General features: G+C 41.7%; 1 protein-coding gene across 1 annotated transcript; it reads right to left on the reverse strand.

The window, feature by feature from the left end:
* Positions 1 to 5,200: 5,200 nt before the first annotated feature.
* Positions 5,201 to 15,506, reverse strand: PRDX1 (peroxiredoxin 1). Its single transcript, XM_054979567.1, has 6 exons — positions 15,402 to 15,506; positions 12,379 to 12,495; positions 10,159 to 10,312; positions 8,922 to 9,044; positions 7,574 to 7,704; positions 5,201 to 5,583 (listed from the first exon to the last, which is right to left on the reverse strand). Exons 2-6 carry the CDS (start codon positions 12,482 to 12,484, stop codon positions 5,498 to 5,500), a joined length of 600 nt encoding a protein of 199 aa, XP_054835542.1. The 5' UTR covers positions 12,485 to 12,495; positions 15,402 to 15,506; the 3' UTR covers positions 5,201 to 5,497.
* Between the last annotated feature and the right edge of the window lie 6,161 nt (positions 15,507 to 21,667).

The raw sequence follows: 21,667 nt of genomic DNA on the forward strand, positions 1-21,667 counted from the left end.
AAAATCAATACTAAAGAAAAACAAGTAAAAAACAATACTAAAATCAACATACAAAACAATAATGAAATAAATTAACCAAGTGCAATGGTGGGGAGAACCCCCACCCCACCCCAAAGGTGGGAGGCTGACATGGCACCGCCCCCTTCAGTATTTCACCAAAGAACCACCAGAACAACAGTGTACTCTCCTAGAAGAATGCATGATATCATGTTGCTGGAAATGGTGCATGCAGTGGGTTGGGGTGAGTTGAGAACTTTTCATATTTATGCTCTGAAGGTGGTGAAGATATGTAGGATACACTTCACACTTACAGTGGTTTAGAAGTCATTCCCTCTCCTCAGTGACTCTTGATCACCACTGTTCTGTGAGTTTCTAGTAATGCCCAGAGAATTTTTTTTCAGTAGAAAGAAGGAAAACAAAATCTCAGATGCAATAATACCTTTGGAGGAGAGAAGGTAAGGTGTGCATGTGGAGGAAATACCAAACCACTAATAGAGATGCACAGTGTCTAGAATGGGAAAAGAAGAGGCACCAAGAATCATCTTATTAGGGCAAAAAGTGCTCAGAAATGCTGTTAGTTTTCTTTCCTGAGCCAATTAAACTAACAATTGTCCCATTTATACAATATGGACAAGGAGGGCAGTCTGACAAGTTCTGGTTCTACCAAAGACATTTTCTTCTTCTTTGAGATCAACACATTAATAGCATTTTTTAAAAAGAACTATCTTGAACAGCGCTATTGCAAGATGAAAATTGGAGGGGGTAGACTGTGAATGCTATCTTGAGTTCCTTAGAGAATGGGTAGTATACAATTATAATCATAATAAAAACAAACACCATCAACATTCTGCACCAAGGTAACCCACATTATGCATCCTGTGAAGTTCTATTGATGTTGCATCTTTCTGTGTTTTGCATAATGTATTCTGCTTTAACTAGTCAGGAGGAGAAGAAAGGAGATGTCATGGCACTGAATACTGCCCTCTGAAAATCCTTCCCCCGCCCAGTGTCTGGGAAGGTGAGACCTTATAAAATATTGCCCAGAAACTTTTGAACCAAGCCTTGAAGCCATATTTAGAAACAATGAACACTGAGGTTTCCTGAATGGTGAATTCTACACTCATTCTGTACTTGTGTGGAGCAGTTATGAAATCACGGAATATACACAGACCTGATCACAGAACACTTTCAAAGAAGTGATAGTATGACAGATCCATTGAATTAGCTGCATATGGAGGCAGCTCTTGAATTCTTAATACTGTTCTCTTTTCCAAGGCTGAAGAAACTGAGTGATGGCCGTACCCATGGCAATCTTGCTGGTAGGATTTGTTGTTGCCACTACACTAACAGAAATGGATAGCAAAAGGACATGCCAACCTGCACCATTCTGGACTATTAATGAGATGTCCCCAAAGGCTGCGGAAGAGGGTCAGGTGACAGGAGTGGCACTGGTGCTGACTAGTTGCCAGCTTTCTAAATGCCAGTCTGAAAGGTGAATTCATTGCATGAAGACAATTGCCAGGGTCAGCAAATAGGTATATGACCCAACACTAGATAGCTGGAATCCCATATTGCTGTTCAACAGTACTGTGGCATTTCTTATAGTAGGGTCTTTGTGGTTTTACAGCCCATTGGTATCATTGCTTACTCAGAACTATTTCCATTACAAACCACAAGACTGCAGCCTGAGAGATTCCCAGGAAACTGCAGGGAACACATTCTTCCTACAAAATCATACATCACTGCCAAGAAAAAAGATGGTCACTATATTAGCCAAATTACTGGGTTGAGAATGAGGAACTCCCTGAAGAAAAACTACACACGTCGCTATTTGTAGTAGTGAAATGGGTTCAAGAGCCCACTGTGAACTCTTAAAGAGTCCTGATGTTATAAAGATAAGAATTAAAGATTACATAATATTCCTTAGTATTCTCTCCTAAATGTTCTCTCTTCTAGCAGTCTTTATTGACTTGCAAAAGAAGCTGCCCATAAGAGGTATGGGCAATGTCACATCCATGATCATGAATGAGAAATGTATTAAGTCTGAGAAAAATTTTCAGCAATTGAAAGAGTATATCCCAGAGGGAATTCCCAATCACAAGTGGCAGCATTGCCTTGGGCCTAATGTCTTAGACCAATTCAATTTCCTTATCTATGACAGGTCAGTGGCCATGGTAATGAAGAAACTCCCTTTCCCCAAGGCTTTGTGGACTAGCCCAGCTGGATAGCCCTCATAGAGAAAGAAGGTGTGCCTCCAAATCTTAGGGACATGGACTAATTAAATGAATTGCTAATATATAATTAATTCCCATCAGCCTGCTGGGGGTCCCCTAAGGAAGTAACCGAAGCCCACCTTGCTTCAAAATAGTCTGTATAGACTTGCACTTCTTCACATGTATGGAATGAGGAAAAAGATATGGTAGAGGAAATAGGGGAGACCTGTTCCCTCAGGGGCAGGGGGCATATTGGCCCTAGGCAATTTTCTCAGGGCTCAACTAGATACGAGAGCAGTAGACATTTTTGATAAAACTTGTCTGCTCCAAAAATTTAAAACTGGGGTAAATTGTTTTAGCTAAACTTGCCTGCATTTATAGCTTACCACCCCCATCCATTCCTTCAAGCACATATATTCAGCTGAGCTTCTTTATCACGTGTGAGCTCCACTGGGACACGTCTTATGAGGGGGTGAAGGAATGGAAGGACAGTTTAGCTCCCTTCATCAGTATGAGAGCCAGTGAGCTGTAGCAACTAAGAGTGACAGACTAGGATCTGGGAGACCTAGCTTTGATTCCTTGCTCGGCCATGGAAGCTCACTAGGTGACCTTGGGCTAGTCACACACTCTCAGCCTAATCTAACTCAAGAGACTTGTGGCAAGGATAAAATGGACATGAGGAGAATAACAGAATCCACTTTGGGCACCCGCTGCAGAAGTAAATTAATAGTATGCCCCTTTAATTTTAAAAATCAGACCACTCACACTTGAAATGTGACTGGGGCAGACTGAGATTTAAACAAATGTCTGTTGCTGTGATTTCTAATGTGTTCATTAAGAGTGAATAGCATAGTATACAGACAAAAAAGCAGGAAGTGCATAGAATTATAGAATCTGAGACCCAGAATTCCCAAATACAAGCCTGCCAAGCTACATTCTTTTGAAAGACCAGAACTGTCCCCGTTCTGTTAACTTTTATGTTTTTCCTGTTTCTGCATGCACAGATTGCCTCTTTCCTGACTAGCACTAAGGATCATAGAGGTTGTTTAAACATGTAAGTTACAACTTTATCTTCTACATACTACCACCATTTGATCCAGAGGTTCTTGAACTTTTGGCCATTTGAGGGGGCAGCCAGCCAGGAAATTAATATATTGAGGAAGTGGTGTATGTTACCATTTTGCAAAACTACACACACTTGGGACTTGCCTTGAAGAACACAATACTTTTGCTTGCTTGGAGGCTGAAAAATGGGACAAGATTAGATTGTAAATGACCAAATGCTATGAGTTCATTAGTGTTCTTTTATCAGGCACCCACCTGCTGCTGTTCCAACTATTTTCCTCTTATTTTAGCCATGCCTTGGTATGTGTCTTGATTTTGGATCTTCTCTCTCACTACTAATCTCGCCAAAGTTCAGAAGGTACCCTACAACATATATTAAAAACAAACTGAATCCTGACCATCCCTGGCACCAACCCTTATCGTAACAGCTTTGCAGGCTCACCAGGCTTGTTTTCCACATTCACAGTCCACGTTACTGCCACATTACAGTGATGTTGAAAAGGCTGTGCACTTTGCATGAAAGGACAATTGTAGCACTGCTCCTGGTACAACTCCAGCAGCAACCAAGAGATATCACACACCCCCTCCAGACATCTGTGAACAATTTAATAGTTCTTGCTGAGGATACCAGGCCCATCTCTGACTGTAGATTCTGGAATGATCCCTTCTCCTTCCTCAGATGAGAAGAGGGAAGCAAGAAAAGGGAAGGGAGCACTTCATATTCCTAGTCATCATAAGGTTTTGTGTTGTCACAGATGGCAAAATCAAGAAGATACTAGAGCAAATGATGGAAGTAGCAGTGTGTTTTGTGTGACGGCATACTGTTTCCTATGAATGAATTTTGCTCTTTCGAAAGAAAAGCGTACACTGCCTGGTGTTGGTTTCCTTCCCATTGTTTTGTTTAGCTGCTTTATCTTCTTCAGGATATAGGTCCATCTATGTAACACATCAGTATCTGATGTTATCTTCAGAGATGAAGAACACAGCTAACCTAGTTTAACTGATATCAAATATAAAGAGAAGAGCCAGAAAGTATGTAACATCAAGTAAGAAAAGCCTCCCAATGCTCAATCTTGAACACAAAATTGAGCATATACAACATGAAGGATACAACAGCCATTGTGTCTTGGGTCTAGCCAGTACACCCCAGCCAGTCCTCCTTTCAGTGCTACCCACAAAAGCAGAAGATGGACACAGACAAAATAGACAGCATCACTGCAGAACCCCTTCCCACCTTTTAAGAGTCATTGACTAGAAACCATAAATGGTCTCCATTAATGAGGTGGCACAAACTGAAAGAATACTCCAGTATTCTTTCCTTACTCACTTTTACACACTGAACAAACGTATGTGCATCTACTTCTGCAGTCCGGGTTGACTGCTTTGTGTAGGACACCTAAGAGGACTGGAAGCAGCATAAGTGACCTTCACTACCAGTCACTTCCCCAGGCATCCAGCAAAGTGAGAATGGACCTGTAGCACAAAGGGAACTCACAAAACAGACTTCTGCCAATATAGTGGATGCTGGGAAGGCGTTTCAGATCTTTCCAGAAGCAAGAACACAATCTCTTTCCAAAAATAATGGTGACGTCCTTACCAACAACTGGGACCATAAAAATATTGGTGGGAATGTGAGGTGGTTTTATGCCATGAAAAGCAAAGGCGGGAAAAGTATCGGTTAATTTGTATGTATTTCCAGTCACAGCCTAGATGAACATTTCCTCAGAAGATATAGCATAGCCCCCTAATGGAAACTGTATCATTGTCCTGTGCATATGTTGAAAGGAGAGGCAAGGGGTTCTGCTATTTTAAGTGCAGTTTTAAGAACTGTTGCATTTTGCTGCCATTTTGAGGAAACTCCACAAATCTGAGAGCATTCCATTTTCCCTGCAAATTTAATGACAATAAAAAAATACAAAACAGAAAGACCACCTGGTCTTTAATTATCCATGTGAGCACAAAAAAATCTATGCCAGTACAGATAAATAGGATGCATAATTTGCCCGACTTACAGCTATTCTCAATTCATAATCTATTTACTCCAGAGTCATGGTACTTGTCAGTTAGGCTGATTAGAAATAAATGGTTCATGAAATGTGGCTGTAAACCTCTTAGCTCACAAAGGGATTACTCTTTAAATAAGAACGTCAGAGTTATGCTTTTGCCTTACACAAATTACAGTATAGTTTCCTTGTACAAAACACAGTAATGTAGCACATTTATTTGTGCTTGGAGAAGTACTCTCTGCTCTTCTGAACATCAGGCTTGATTGTATCACTCCCAGGTTGCCAGCCAGCAGGACACACTGAAGAGACAAAGTAACATTGTTTAAGAACACAGGTTGAAAGTAGGGCAAAATCAAGGCTATCTAAAGTCCAGCTATGGACCTACAAGGAAACCTAGATCAGCAAAAAATGGCTGCATCTATTTGCCCACAAACTTATGCTTGTGACTATTCAGTGTTAGCACTGGAACAGTATTACCCAGAATGAGATCTATGACATGTTAGTCTATGAGAGCCATTGGATTACCACCAGAGGGAAAAGCAAAGGAAGATCCGTGAAAGAAGGGGAAATAATAGAGGAGGAGACAGTGGGATGCCGAAGGAAGCATATGCAAGAAATACTGGAAAGAGCGACACATAAAGGGATGTTAATAAGTACAAGTGATGGAGACAAAGAGTGAAGAATGGTTGCTAAGGCAGGAAAAGAGCAACAGGCGCTTAGACAAAGGAGCAATAGGAGCATCTTGATTTTGTGCAAGTATGGGTGGATGACTGTGGCTTTGCTAGTGGTTGTAGCCATGCAGAGACAGGCAAGTGCTTCTCTCCACTGCACAGCTTTGCCTCCCTGGCTCAAGGAAAGAATGGGCTATGATGAAGGAAGACAGCATACAACAGCAAATTAGGCCAGAACTACTACTTCACAGTAGTCAAAAAGAGCCAGGCCATGCTATAGAAAGAAAGCTATGACGGCATGAGCAAGGGGTGGGGACAGAAGCCTTCCAGACCTGTTCTTGCTGCACTGAAGGAAACTTTGCTCAATTGTGACTGCGATCATAGCATGTCAGAGGTCTTTTGTCCCCTCATTTCCAAAATGGTGGCAATGGCAGCAAAACTACCATCCCATGCTGCTGCATTTGTTATTTTTCCATGTATGAGTGGACAGCAGCCACTCACTTAACCAGGAGATTGCAGAAGTACAACTTAGCAACACTGTCTGGATATGGACAAAATTTACTCGTATCACCTAACAATGGCAGTTTGCTCCTGGCCCACAGAACTAAACATAAACCTCCTAGAATAAAGCTTAGTTCCATCTGCCCTCAGTTCTGTTTCTTAGCCAGTCTAGGGCATGACACACATGGTACCCTGAAAAGGGTTTTTCAGATTACAACAGGGCATTATTACAGAAAATCACAGTCCCTAGTTAAAATGTGTTTGCCAGCAGGTGTGGCAGTAGGAGCAAATGAGTTGCTATCGATAGTAATGAGCCAACAAACTATGAATGATAACTTTGTCAGTAAAGATAGAGAAGGAACAGTAAAGAAACTGCACAGCTTCATAAACCAAGGTGTTAACTCCATCAGTGTTGAGCACGATAGTCCAACAGGGTCTGTGACCTTGACAGGTTTCTGGTACTCTTAGAAACCAGCCGGAACAAAGGGTTTCACTGTCAGAATATGGCTATTAACCTAGTCTTCAAAAGTGGCATCTTTACAGAGTTGTATGGAAACTGGATATGCCTATATGCTCTTCATGTCTAAAGTAGTATTGCATTCTATACCATTGTTTCTTTTGCTTAAAATGTGTTTAATGTATGCACTGTAATAATTCGGTAATAGTATACAGTTTCCTGTTTATTTATGACTTGGAGTTGTTAATTAAAAGTTTCCATTTGTAAGAAAATGACAACCTGTTTCTAATGCCCCCATCATCTCAGGCTAGATGAGTGGCAGGCTAGATGAGTGGCAATCTGAAAACAGGCCTTCTCAGTCATAGCACCAAAAAACCCCAAGGAGATTTGTCCGCCCCCCTCCTATCACTGTCTTCTACTAGCAGGTGAAGGCTTCTCTATTTTGTTTGGCATTCCCTCAGTGATCCTCCTTCCTGTTCATGTGTCTATACTTTTTGTTTCATTGTTGTTTAATAGTTTTATACATATATGTACTTTGAAAGCTGGTTTTAATGTCTTTGTTCACTGCCTTTGGGGCCCCAAGCTCTGTGGAAGGCAGCATAAAAATGTTACAAATAAATAAAACATCAATCAGGCAAGCATGATCCATGATAATCTTACCTTCTCCATGTTTGTCAGTAAACTGAAAAGCCTGAACTAGACGGAGTGTTTCGTCAACTGAACGACCAACTGGGAGATCATTGATTGTGATCTGGCGTAGAATTCCTTTATCATCAATGATGAACAGACCCCTTAAGGAGAGATGAGCACAAATCAAAAAATGTAAATGCATACATTTCCACACTATAGCCTACTATTTAGTACTAAGTTTCGTGCCCCAATAATCCTCTCTCAAGTGTTGGCATACAATTTCATTCTAAAACTCGAGACATATAAAGTTATGTAAAATCAGATTTACAATTCCTGCCATAAAGCAGGACAGAACGTATCATAACAACAATGGTAAAAAAGCAACACAAAGTTACGTGGAGTCAAGGACGAACTGACAGTGTCCTATGCTACAGACTTAAGTTAAAATAGATAAATTTTCTATACCATGGGAACCCTTCTACAAATGGATGACAAATAACAATAACCAGTAAACATAAATATGATACTAAGATTAACTGTATAATGACATAATAGAGCTCACAATTGATGTAATAAGGTGGAATATCTATTTTATCTCTTATAATAGATATCGACAAGTAAAATAACTGTCTCATGTCTGTATGTGTGTGTTGGAAAACAAAAATATTAAATAAATAAATAAAGATTTCATAATATTAAGCTCACAATCTAACTAAAAAACACAGCACACACACCCTATTTTTGTACATGCTTATAATGTTATATCAATATAAGGGGTGGGGCCTGGAACAGGAGAGGCTACGTGCTTTTCAAACTACTCTGCTTTTTCTGGCATCAGAAGTGACCACCCCACCCTCCCCTGAGCCACCGGGGCTTTTACATTTTTTTTAAAAAAAACATAATTTGCAAAACCCTACAATGTTACAGAAAAATCTTCCTATCTATGTATTTCTCTTGAATATTTGTACTCAAAGTAAATGAAGTCATTTCACTTCTGTAGGGCAAAAAAAAAATTACACATGCCTTGCCTTCACACAAGAAAAAATTCTAAACAGAGCCTTCTTCCACATATATGTAGTACAAGTATGTACATTACTAGCCTTACTTACCTGGGATGTTCCTGAACCATCTTAGTTTCTCTTTCAACAGGTTTAGGAACTCCCAGATACAAGTTCACCTGGTACTGTGCATATTTTTGCACTACTTTTTACCTGGGAAGAAGGGAAATATGCACAAGAGCAAGGCTTTGTTCTCCAATATACCACAGAAAAATATTTAACAAGCTCACCGATAAGAACATCTTGAGAATCACAAGCGCTCAAGAGAAATGCTACATATCATCTTGCCATACTCTAAGCAAATCATTTGGACGCTTTACCTGTAAGAAATGCCTTCATCTTCTTTTAGTATTCCATACTCTTTAGCAATTTCGCGCTTTGTGTCAGATACCAAGGGAATGTGCATGCTACCCAGACCACCTTGTTTCTTAGGGGTATTAATCCTGTAAAAGTAGTAGAAAGGGGTTTTAGAAAGCTACATCATATTTCAGGAATTCAAGGAGAGGCCACAGGAATATCCTTAGTTTCAAATGCAGCACAGTACATATCAACAGTAAGATAATAACTTTAATATGTAAACATAACTACTGCTGTTTAGTGGCTTTTGCAATGTTCAACATTACAGGGCATTAACCTAAGAAAAATCATTCAACAATTTTAAGCATGACATGGAAATGCCTTTAATAATATAAGGTATATGTCATACATTGCTGGAGTGATACAAGAGCTGCTACTCAGTGGTCCAATCCTCCAGTGCTCTTGTATCTTACTTAATTCTGAACTTGGTACCAGATGACAGATGAGAAACTCTGTACAATGGGGGCCATATTCAAATAAGGAAAATGTTTCTACAGGCCTGGGGCAACCCTCAAGTCTGTAGAAGAATCTTAATTTTTAGAGGGCATAATTCCAAGCTTTTACAGAATTGCCTCACAAGACATCCATTTTGGAATGCCTGGGCAATTACTGGCATCGTTACTGTCTGTGGTTGCCTAGAGTAATTCAAAATGGAGTAATTCAAAGTTTGAAAAAAGGAAAGACAGGTGGGAAAGAGACAGAGGTAAACCAGGACTATGAGGCTGGAGGTAAGGAGGGAAGCAGGGAAAGAAAAGCACAGAGTGTGGAGAGTAAGACCAGTAAGACCAGCAAACGGGTCCCTCAAAGGACCCCCCCCCCACACACACACACACACATCTCTAAGAAGGAACCATGTAAGCCCACAGGCATCAACAACAATGAAACACTTTGGAAAAACTGCTCCTTTAGCACTAGTCTTCAGAGACTTACTTGTCTACTCTTTCATATGACAAAATTGTAAAAACTAAATCTCTTATGTGCCACTTGACTATTAAAAATAAGAACCAAGTATTTATGATCCATAAAGTATTTTGTCACTTGCAAAAACTATTCTTATTCTTGAACTGCTTGGACCAGGAAAAGAACTGCAGATCAAATTACTCCCTGGCAGCAGCTACTTCTGCCTATACAAGTTTCATTCCTTGGTGGTGGAAAAGACCTGCAGAGAAGAAACAAAGCTTGTGACCCAAAAACCCTTACCAGGCAAGGTGGCAGAAGTGGGAGTCAACAGAAGCTCCAATTACTTCACAGTCAATTTTCCTAAACTCCTCCGACCTGTCACTGAATGCAATAATCTCGGTTGGACAAACAAATGTGAAGTCAAGTGGATAGAAGAACAGCACAACATATCTGCCTAGGGAAAAAGTAACCAGTTAGTATTTTTGTGCAGATTAAATCCACAAAAGCTTCAGAGAGTTTACAGGTTAAAAAATGACTGGATCTAAACATCAGTAGCACCTTCTTTGAGACATTCTGTTATGCTCAATTCACCTGAATCACCAAGTGCTAAAAAATTTTATAAAGCAAAAGCTATCATCATGCTCTTTCTTGCCCCAGCCCACCAGTGAGACCCTCTCCTCTCACTGGTACAAAACCCCAGCTGGAAGGCTGAAGCTGGGCAGCACATACCCTTCTCCTCCTCCTCCTCCAACTCCATTGCTTGCCACCATCCCTGGATATTTGTCCCCATACCTATGGACCTCCCCCTTATGACATATCAGCTGCCCAGGGGTACAGCTACCCCAAGGGGTACTTAGTAGCACTGATCAGCAGTCAGAACATGCAAGAAGAATTGAAGCAATGCTCCTTAATTACAAATAACATCATTACTACAGAACACAACTCTATGGTAAAACAGGCATAAGGCTAAGGTACAGGTTAAAGAAAAATAATGAAACAAGAATAGTTCTAGCTAAGAGGAATTTATAGCTTCTTCATGAGTGGATATATCATAGCCAACTGCAAGCCTGTGCATGCATATGTGCAAGTGCATGCACACACACACACATAAAGGGACAGGACCTGTTTAGAGTTTAGCCCATATGGGTCTCAAAGCAGATTAACCAATAAGAGTTTGTAGTTCTTACTCTCCCACCAAGTCCAACCATGCCCTAGTCCAATAGAAAGGCATTACCAAATCAAAAAGATAAGAGATGTTTTTGCACTGGGTTATAAAGAGCACCCATCCAGATTTGCAGGTCAGTTTCCCAGACTGGCTATAGACTGAAAAACTCCACCTGGCAAATGCTCCCCCCCCCCAGATGTTCTTGCCATGCACGAGGTTTTTTGGATGCTCCATAAGCACCCAGGAAGCTCCTAAAGGGTGGTGATCATCTGCCCATGTTAAGCCTAGGCATCAGAGAAAGTAGTTCTGTGCTAGATCCTTTGCTCCATTGATGGATAGCTAACTTGAAGGATAACTCTGGCCCAGCCACTCTACATTCAGTACTAATGACTTGGGAACACCTCCCCTGCTTCCACCTTGCCTTCAGAATGTTTTCAGTTGAGGAGGAGGTGGTGAAAGCTTTGTTTGCTCACTGCATCTTAAAATACAGCCCACATATTTTTGCTTTTACTGCTTGCTGTCCTCCATGGTCTGAACATAGGAGAAGCAAATCATTGTTGCTTTGCTTTATGACTATAGTCCTCCTTATTCAAGCACAGCTGATCAGAGATGCTGAAGAAAATACAGGAGAGAAGACAATGACAAAAGAAATTCCCCTCCCCAGCAGAAAAGAATAACATGTGCAAGTGGAGCACAAAGGCCAGATTGGGAGGAGAGAGTGCCTTCAGAATCCCAAGATGTCAAAAGTTCTAGCCCACAAAGGAGTCAGTGACAAGTTGGTTGTACTTACTGAGATGCAAGTGAAGTCAAACCATGGGCAGGTCCCTGATGATTCAAGAGTCTATTAGTAACCAGACAAGGAAGTTGTCCACAAATTACTAATACATGTCTCTATGGGCAGGGTAAGAACTTCTGGGGACTGATTGCTACTGTTGCAGATTGCTAACCTTCTACAAGCAGCTCACTCATTCATTCAGGGCCATGATCCTTGTTCTTGAAAAGTTACTATTCTAGAGTAAGCTTACAAAATACAAAACACTAGAGTAAGAAACCCAACAAAGTTGCAAAAGCAGTATTTTGTAAGCTTTGTTAGGAAGCTTGCTACATGTCTAAATCTAAATTGATTTAGGGCAAAATGAAATGAATCCCAAGACTATAGTCCAATATATAGCAGCATACCTAACATAGCACACAGGAGATTGCTTTTGCAACACTGTTCTTATTCTGGATCCCACTAATTTGTTGCATTTCAGGATTATGTTTTCAGTTCAAGTGACATTTTACATGTAGGTCATATGCTGTTTCTATTTTATAACCACCACCACCAAGCAAATCCAACAAGTTTTAATATTTACCTTTGTAGTCTGAAAGCTTGATTTCTTTGAATTGCCCATCAGGCATTACTGCTGTGGCCTGGAAGTTAGGTGCTGGTTTTCCAATGTGAGCATTTCCTGATGCCATTCTGACAAGGACTGAAGGAATTTGGAATGTGTTAGATTTTGTGGTTTTTTAAAAAAACCTTCCCAGATAGATATGCCAACTAGCATTATTTAAAACTGCATTTATAATTTCCAGACTGACCACAGCACCTGCAGCTTTGCAGAAGTACTACAGATGTTGAGATTTCAGTATTTAGGGAGAAGAAACAAAGTATTACAGACTGAATTTTAATATTTTAAAGTACATCTAAATAGTGTAAGTAATAGAAACTCAGCATTATTCTGTTCTATGACCTCTAACCTCTCAGTAGGAAAGGCACCCCTGTATTAGCAGTGCATGGTAAAAGGAAAGTAGGCTGTTTTATAACAAGCATTAAGATCAAGTCTATTAAACGTTTTCACTGATACAACCTAGATGGAATTTTTTTTTACTTCTGCACCAACATGAAGTTTCTTTAGAGGATGAATAGTGAATGTACTTCTGCTCTTTTCTACTGATCTCCTCTCAAAAAGATTGCTGAGATGCTTAAAGCAAACCAAGCACTACATGACATGGAGCCCAAACTTCCTCATTTAGAGTGAATTTCAATCAAGTCTTCGATCCCAGAAGCTTATCAGATGCAAATTCATTTGTGAACTGTGATTGAGGCTAAACAAAAGCATTACAGAAACTCAGGGCAGCTGGCAAAGTTGAGGTAAAGGCTAGAAAATGTACAGTTGTAACAATAGGATAGTATTTCCACATTAATTTCTGTCAACACTTCACATATGAAACTAGCAATTAAAACTTGAATGCTCACAGAGGCCTTGCCAGTCCTACCCTCCCATGTCAGATTAAGGACAAATTTAGCCCTACCCTCCCATGTCAGATTAAGGACAAATTCAGCCCTACCCTCCCATGTCAGATTAAGGACAAACTCTGCCCTACCCTCCCATGTCAGATCATGGACAAACTCTGCAAACTACACATAGGCTTATGCACACTTCAGCAAAGGAAGTTAATAGCTCTGAAGAAAGAACTCAACTAGAACTAAACTTGTTTTTTTCCTCTGACAGATTCCATACTGCTAGCGGCAGTGGGAGGAATGTTGAAGAGAACTACCATCACAGAGAACATTTCAGAACTCATTGTGCCATTTTACTGTAATGCAGCAATACTATAGCCATAACTATTTCAGAGGGTTTCTTAAACACGCATCTGAAGAAGTGCTGACTCGCAAAAAGCTCATGCTGGTATAAGCATTAGTCTTCAAGCTACTGTTTTGTTACAATTTTCTTAGAATTAACAAGGTTGTACAAGTAGATCATCAAAAATTCCAAGGCTCAAACTACATATGGATTACTAGGGATTTTATATAAGCTTATACAGCATTGGCAGTTATTATAACTCCCCCCCATACACACACATACACATTTACACAACCCAGTTGCCCCCCAGATGTCAAATGGACACTTATTACCAAAGCAGTATTCCAACCTTTTAAAGCCCTTTCTAAACAGTACAATTAAAGCTCCTAGTCATGCAAGTTAATTTTCTCTTTGGCAAATCTGAAACCTCAAAAGAGCATCAATTTACTAACCACCCAGATCAAAGTTCAAAATATTACTCCCTTGGAGAGCCAAAGCTCTCTTGGTCAGATAGGAAGTATGATGAGGGGAGCTTTGACTCTTGGAAGCTGAAATGCTGGACATCTGGTTGGTCTTTACAGTGTTTGTCTTTAAGATGCTCTTCTTCTACTGCAGACCAACACGGCTGCCCACCTGAAACTGTATTAGCCCCCCAGCGAAGTTCCTGAGCAACAGCCAGCGATCAGAAGCACATATATTCAGATGTTCCATTGGGGCCAATGGAACCGATTCCAGCAAGCCAACCGAGCAAATCAGCCACTTGCCTTGCTCTAAATCTCTCCACAGCCTATTAAAAGACAAAAGCCTCCCGGTGTCAAAATACAACCGCCTAAGCTTTCCAGGCAGTGGTACACGCCTTTGAATTGCCAGTCTGTTGTAATGAGGAAAAGCCTGTCCCTCCCGGCGCCAACAGAAATGCCTTGGAACGCCCTCAGCACCTTACAGCCCACTGAGATCTGCAGAACAGCCCGTAGCTCACCAACCCAAGTAAGTCAGGCACTTGCTTGGCTCTACGCCTCCGGGGTGGTGGAGTGCCATCAAGTCATGGCTGATTTATGGCAATCCCTGCTGGGGTTTTCAAGGCAACAGACTAACAGAGGTAGCTTGCCATGCCTCTGCAACCCTGGTCTTCGCTGGAGGGCTCCCATTCGACTACTAACCAAGGTCGACCCTGCTTAGCTTCTGAGATCTGACGAGATCGGGTTTGTCCGGACTATCCAGGTCAGGGCCTGTACCTCCCTACAGCCCATTCAAACACGAAAGCCTCCCGATGTTGAAAGGCACAACCATCCAAACATTCAAGGCAATGGCAGACAGACGCCTTTGAATTGCCAGCCTGACTGTAGCTGCTAGCACCTGTCACTGGAAAAAAACAGAGCGTTTGAACTGCAATTTAGCCCAACAACTCAGCGTTAATTACACTTAATTCCTCCCAACCCTCCAGGCGGTTTAAGGCGGAATGTTACTTCCTCTTCCACCAGAAAAGAGCGGCAACAGTGGAATCCCCAAGAAGACCCCTAAAAGAAATGAGTAGGCTGCCGTACGCCACCCGGACCTCTTTCTTGGTGCAGCAACAACAAAGAACAAGGAGCCGAGCGTTACCATTGCATACTCAACATCCTGCACTTCCTTCATTTTCTGAAAGGCCGCTCGTTTTTAAGCACGTCAATTGACCCGATAAACCTGCAAAAAGCACGACGCTGCTCCTTAGGAGATTTTGCTGAAGCGATCAAACGGAAACCTCCCCACAGTTAAAATGAGCCGCACGCAATCCCAGACCCTTATTTAGGTTAGTATCTACGACCATTTACCTAAGGAAAAACCGCAGCCACCCCTCTCTTTCTCTCTCTCTCTCTTTCTCCCAGACGCGAAAGGCAGGCTACAGCCCTGCAGGCGGCCCCCAGCTGCTTTTATACCTTCTAGAATCTCGCGAGGCGTCTGATCTGAAGGCGGCGAGGCAGCCTCTCGACTCCTCCCGCTTCGCTCCTTTTCCTCCCAGGTTGTGTAGTTGCAGCGACAGCATGACTTAGCAATTTCGCCTCTCTCCGGCTTTTCGTTTCTTAGCAACGAGAGAGGTGATGGGAGTAGATTTCACGTTGGGAGCGCGGGGGAATGGAGGGTATCTTGGCCACCCTTGAGTTACTTGGCTGCTGCTTTTTTGAAAAGTGAATACTGCTTTTTAATGGCAGGTGGATGGCGTTGCAGTTGCAAATTATGAAACCATTACTAATTTACCAAAGGGCGGGAACGGTAATGACAAACTTTTCACTGAGCCTCGTTGTGCAATCGAGCAGCATTTCACAATTGAAAAAGCAAAGTCATGAGGATGTAGCACTTCGAGAAGAGGAAGCGCTATCGTTTTGCTAAATGCAACATTGACTAGCGGCCACTCTAGTCATTTGATTTCATCCAGGAGAGGTAAACCGCACCAGATGGAAAGTATCTTGAGTCACTTCATCTTTAGTTCCCCTACACACATACCAGTATGCTTCAGACTAAGTGAAACTTGCACATACAGTATATAAACCAGTTTAGAAGTGCAGCCTATTTCTCATATATTTTCTCTCTTATATTGCATCTTTGTGGATTAATGCCTCAGATGCTGCAAAACTACGCTCAGATTTGCAATCTTGTTTACCTAACTCTGAGGATGGTTTTACTCAGGTAAAAGCCCCTTCTTGGTGCCAGTAAGCAATGCAAAACTGAATTATTCAAGAGAGCTTTTTCCTCAGAAGTCTTAGAATTGCTTATGCTCTGTTTAGTATTTCTTCAACCCTATATTAGATTCCTGCTAGTTATATACATTGTTAGTTGGAATTCCTTTGAAATTGACTGTAGTGACTCACATTGTGAAATCCACCTTGAATCTCTGTGAAAAGGGTGGACTATATATATAACGTAAATAAATAATTCATTGTTAGCATAAATTATTTGCATTATGTGCAACATCTACAAGACTAGGGTTGCCAACAGGCCAGAAGGAAAAAAGTTCTGTCCCTTTAACAGAGGCTTAATGTATGAAAAGAGATAAAAGTGGCTGAGTGAAGGCAAAGTCCCAGTACAGTCAGTGGCAGGAAACTGGAGGAGGACATGGAAGAGGCTTACTACAAAAGACTGTATACAGGTGATGCCAGGGTGTTGTTAAAAACACAGGGACAAGCTGCAGGCAATCAGTGGGAGATAGCAAACCCCTGTCAGGCAACCCGGGAAAGTGTGCACCGGAAGCACTTCTGGTGGGGCACGATGACGCCACTTCCCAAAGTGACATCATTGCACTGCTGTGGGCGTGCTCTCGTGCTTTGCTGGGGCTAATGGACTGAATTTGCCTTGCGGAAAGCATGGAAGTATGCTGATGACCGGCATGATGACATCATTCTTGGAAGTGATGTCATCATGCAAGTGCTAGGAGCATATGTGCACTTTGTGCACTCATGGAAAGAAGCCTCTTAAGTGCCAACTCCCCCTCTCCCGCCAGGAGGATATAGGACCTGGCAACCCTAGCAGTACCTGGGAAGAGACTTCCATTTCTCCTAGACTTTATGCAATATGCTATAGAGTCTGCCCTCCAAAGCTCCCATTTTCTCCACGGGGACTGATTTCAGTAATCTGGAGATTAGTGGTAATTGCAGCCTCCCCCACACACATCTGGAGGATGGCAACCCTAAACGCAAGACAAAAGTTGGCAAAGTTAACCAGAAATGTGAAAAATCAAGGTCTACTTGTTTACAACAAGGGAGCAAAGAGCCTAAGTGCCTGGTCAAGAGAGCATTAAGTATATACAGGCTTATAATAATCATCATAACATTCAATTTGTATACCGCTCATGAGGGCACAATGCCATACTCATAGCAGTTTACAAAGTGTGTTATTATTATCCTCATGACAATCACCCTGTGAGGTAAGTGGGCCTGAGAGAGCTCTGAGAGAGCTGGGACTGACCCAGGGTCACCCAGCTGGCTTCAAGCAGAGCAATGGGGAATCAAACCCAGTTCTCCAGATTAGAGTCCTGCTGCTCTTCTTAACAACCACATCAAACTGGTTTGCCAACTATCTGGAGAAAAAAATGTCCTGTCCCACTAACAGAGGCTGAATTAGGTGGTTTCCCAAATGGATGTTACTTACCTCCATATTAAAAACTTCAGCTTTTCCCCACATTAAGCCCATATAAAAGGACAGGGAATGTTTCCCCAGGTTTGTTCACAGTCCTAAATATATAGAAATCTTGTATGCTATTGAAGTCTTGACATGACAGTGGATGTTCAACATCAATTAGATTTTTTATTTATTTACCTGAAAATAATGTTTATATGCAAATGTTATACACAAACCTTTTTTATTTCTGTACATTCTTGTATGTGACCGTTAGACAACCCCCTCTTTTTCTTTATGGCACACCTGGAAAAAAATTAGTCTTCCTTTTGGGTATATACAGTACTTCACTGGAGCTGTGTAGCAATTGAATTTTTAAGCAGTTTAGTATACAAGGAAGTTGTTTTAAAACAGTTGTGGTGACATTAGCTGCCAGGTGGAATCAGAATTGCGCAAGTAAATACATCAGCACAAACAAAGACTTTATTTATAAAATGGGAGTAGCTAGGATATAGGTTTGTCTGCAAAAATTCTGTGATCTCAGATGAACTGGGGCTGTGTTAATGGTGAGGGAAAGGTATTCTGTACATGTACTTATTAAATATTAAATTTTCATTATTGTCATCAATTTCACATATGTCAAAAGATTCCTGGAACTGAGCAGAACTCCTGGGATTTGGGGGCAGGGTCTGCAACAGGATTTAAATAAAGCAGCTTCAACTGGCATGCTATACGTAAAGACTTTAGGGGAACTCATTTGCAGCTATGGAGTTGGATGTCACCAATATGCAGATGACACCCAACTCTATACCTTGCAGTATATAGGTCCCCACAGGATGCAGATTGCTGCCTGACAGCCATAGTGAAATGGTTAAAAAACAACAAATTGAAATTGAACCCACACAAGACTGAAGTGATGCTTGCAGGGCCGGATCTAGGGTTGCTGGCGCCCAGGGCAACTCTAGTCCAACCCCTCACGTGTGCGCACACAGCGCACAAGCACTCACGGCACTGCACGATGATGTCACTGTGACATCATAACGCAGGGGGGAGTGTGCCGCCCACGTGGTGCACCAGCAGAGGCAGTGTGTGGGGCTGGGAAGCAGCCCCGCGCCATTCACCTCCCCGCAGGGCAAGCCAGCTGCCCCCTGTCCTGCAGGGCAGGCAAAAGGCAGCGCGGGGGACTGCGAGGCTACCCGCGCTGCCACCCGCACGCTCCCAGCAGCTGGCAGCTGCTCCCGGCACCCCCTCCCTGGCGGCGCTGAGGGCAGACTACCCACCCTGCCCCCCCTCGATCCAGCCCTGGATGCTTGTTGGGAAGGCAGAGATCTTGAAGATATTGTACTCCCCACTTTCAATGGAGTTTGTCTGACCCTTGCAGACTCGGTTAAGAGCCTAGGAATTATACTGTATCCAGCACTACTACTAGAAAAACAAGTTAAGACAGCAGCAAAAAATGCTTTCTACAACCTCACTCTAGCCAGGAAGATAGCTTCTTATCTCAACATGGCTGACCTGGATCCATGCTATGGTAACATCAAGACTTGACTATTATAATGCATTATACAAAGGTCTCCCATCTAAGTTAACTAGGAGGCTCCAATTATTGCAAAATGCTGCAGCTCGACTGTTACCAAGAGCGAGCAGGAGCATGAACATCACTCCCATCCTACAGTCACTCCACTGGCTACCTCTCAGTTACCGTGCTCAGTTCAAGGTATTGGTTATTACATACAAAGCTCTGCACGGCCTTGGTCCAGCATACCTACGGGATTGTCTTCCTCCCTATGTTCCTCCACAGCAGCTTCGCTCATCTGAACAGGGTCTTCTGCAGGTGCCAAGCTGCACATGGGTGAAATCAACAGCAGCCCATACACAGGCTTTCTCTGTGGTGGCCTCTACCCTGTGGATCTACCTGCCTGAGGAGGTCAGGAGAGCCCCCACTCTCCTGGCTTTCCCCAATGAATTATTCAAAAAGGCTTTTTACTCAAATGGAAGGGCTGTATTGTAGGAATGGGATCTCAGATGCTTCACTAACGAGTTAAGGACCGTAGACTTCACCATTATGTTGCCTTACATATTATCAGTTGCTTTAAATATGTACTCCCATGTACTACCTGTGTTTTATGTTGTTTAATGTCAGTCCTAGAATTGATTATGTTCTGTTTTAGTATTTCTTCTACTTTGTTTTGGATTCTTGTTAATGCAATATCTTTTAAAACTTGTATCTATGGCATTGTTTATGGAAATGTCATTGATACTGTATGGAAATGTACTTGTTACTGATTGTACTAATCTCCTACTGTGTAATCCACCTTGAGTTTCAGTGAGAAAGGTGGACTATAAATGACATGAATAAATAATAAAATATATATTTCCAACACATGTCCATTTTTTAAAAATCATCTACTCTGTTTCATGATTGACTTCGTAGGAAGGTTCTTCCCATTCCGTAGTTTCTCTGTTGAAAACACTATTGTTCTCATGGTTTCTGACACCCTCAGGTTGCAATCCCATGTAAAATTGAACTATTGCATTTTTATCTGCCTCGTCCATCAAGGAGCTTGAGCCAAGGTACAACATTCTTTCTCCATTTTATCCACATGACAACTCTGCAAGATGAATTAGGGAAGAATTGTTAACGGAGGTTCTTTGTCTGAAGTAGATCCCACCTCCTTTACAAGCACTAGTTGGGATTCCATGGGTCCTGTGTTTCTTACAAAAACAAAATCCTCTAGATTAGCTAAAAGCAGTTTGCATCTTGTGGAATTAAAATAAGATCTAGATGGATTAGAACAATTACATAAAGTTCTTGGATGTGGGGTGGCAACAGCCAGATAAAGAACAAAAGCAAAAATACAGCAAACTGGAATATATTTCACCCATTTCCTTCCACACCCTCTAAAACACATGACTAAAAGACGCCTATCTGCATGAAAAAGAAAATGAATATATCACAATTAGGGCACAAATGGGCCTAGGATTGCCAACAGAAAAAAAATGTCCTGTCCTTTGAATAGAGGCTGAATTTGTTCAGATGAGCAAGTGAATCTTTTTCATGGCACAGAGGTTAACAGTATCACCTGGTAAATTAAGTCACATTAAGCCTCCATTAAAGGAACAGGAAATTTTTCTCCAGGCTGTTGGCAACCCTAAGTGGGTCTGAGTTAAGAAATGCACACATCCATTACCTTCTGTATTAATGCAACAAGAATAGCACATTTAATCCATAAAAACCTATTTTACACCGTTTGTAAGAAATTATGATGTGCAAAACTAATGCATGAAATTACTGCAATGTAGCCATTAAAATAGTTTGCTGTGAATGGGGAAGTCTTACTTTCAAATTTAATCTTCACCACATATTCACTAACAGTGCAATCCTAAACAGAGTTATGCCAGTCTAAGCCCATTGAAATCAGTGGTTTTAGACTGGAGTAAATCTGATTAGAATTGCACTGTAAATGGTTTTAGGCAAACTTTTCTCTAAGCCTCCCCACCACACACACAGTTCAGAAGAAATAATACTGCCTAACTTTCAAGATTACTGAGGAGATATATCCAAAGTATTCTGAGCATTGAAAAGTGTTTTTATATTATTGTTCAAAATCCTGCTGTGGTTATTAATTTATTGAATGTCCTAGTCAAGCTCTAAGTGCTGTATATTAGAAATAGTGAGAATAATAATAATTTACCTCACAGAGTTATTATGCAGTAAGCAACAAAATCCATAGCTCATTGTGGCCTGGAATTAGAAATTTTTAAATTTTCATTTCATTTATACCCTACCTTTTCCTGCTCAATGGGGATCCAAAGTGATTCATATCATTTTACCCTCATAACAAAGCTGTGAGGTTGGTTAGGCGGCTGCCTGCGCTCCCTTGGCGGCCGCCTCCAAGGTGTGGCGGCGGGATGGGGCCCCACTCCCAGCTCCACTTGGCCTGACAAGGTGTGGCAGATGCGGGGTGAGCTCATGCTGCTGGCTGGG

Source organism: Eublepharis macularius, chromosome 5 (genome assembly GCF_028583425.1).
Source record: "Eublepharis macularius isolate TG4126 chromosome 5, MPM_Emac_v1.0, whole genome shotgun sequence".
In the NCBI taxonomy this organism is placed as follows: domain Eukaryota; kingdom Metazoa; phylum Chordata; class Lepidosauria; order Squamata; family Eublepharidae; genus Eublepharis; species Eublepharis macularius.

Excerpts from the sequence above, each read along its gene's own strand:
- PRDX1 (XM_054979567.1), bottom strand. The coding sequence starts at position 12,484 with ATGGCATCAGGAAATGCTCACATTGGAAAACCAGCACCTAACTTCCAG. Across the intron at positions 9,045-10,158 it reads CACTTCTGCCACCTTGCCTG|GATTAATACCCCTAAGAAAC; the intron begins GTAAGGGTTTTT and ends CTACTTTTACAG. Across the intron at positions 5,584-7,573 it reads TACTGACAAACATGGAGAAG|TGTGTCCTGCTGGCTGGCAA; the intron begins GTAAGATTATCA and ends TTGTCTCTTCAG.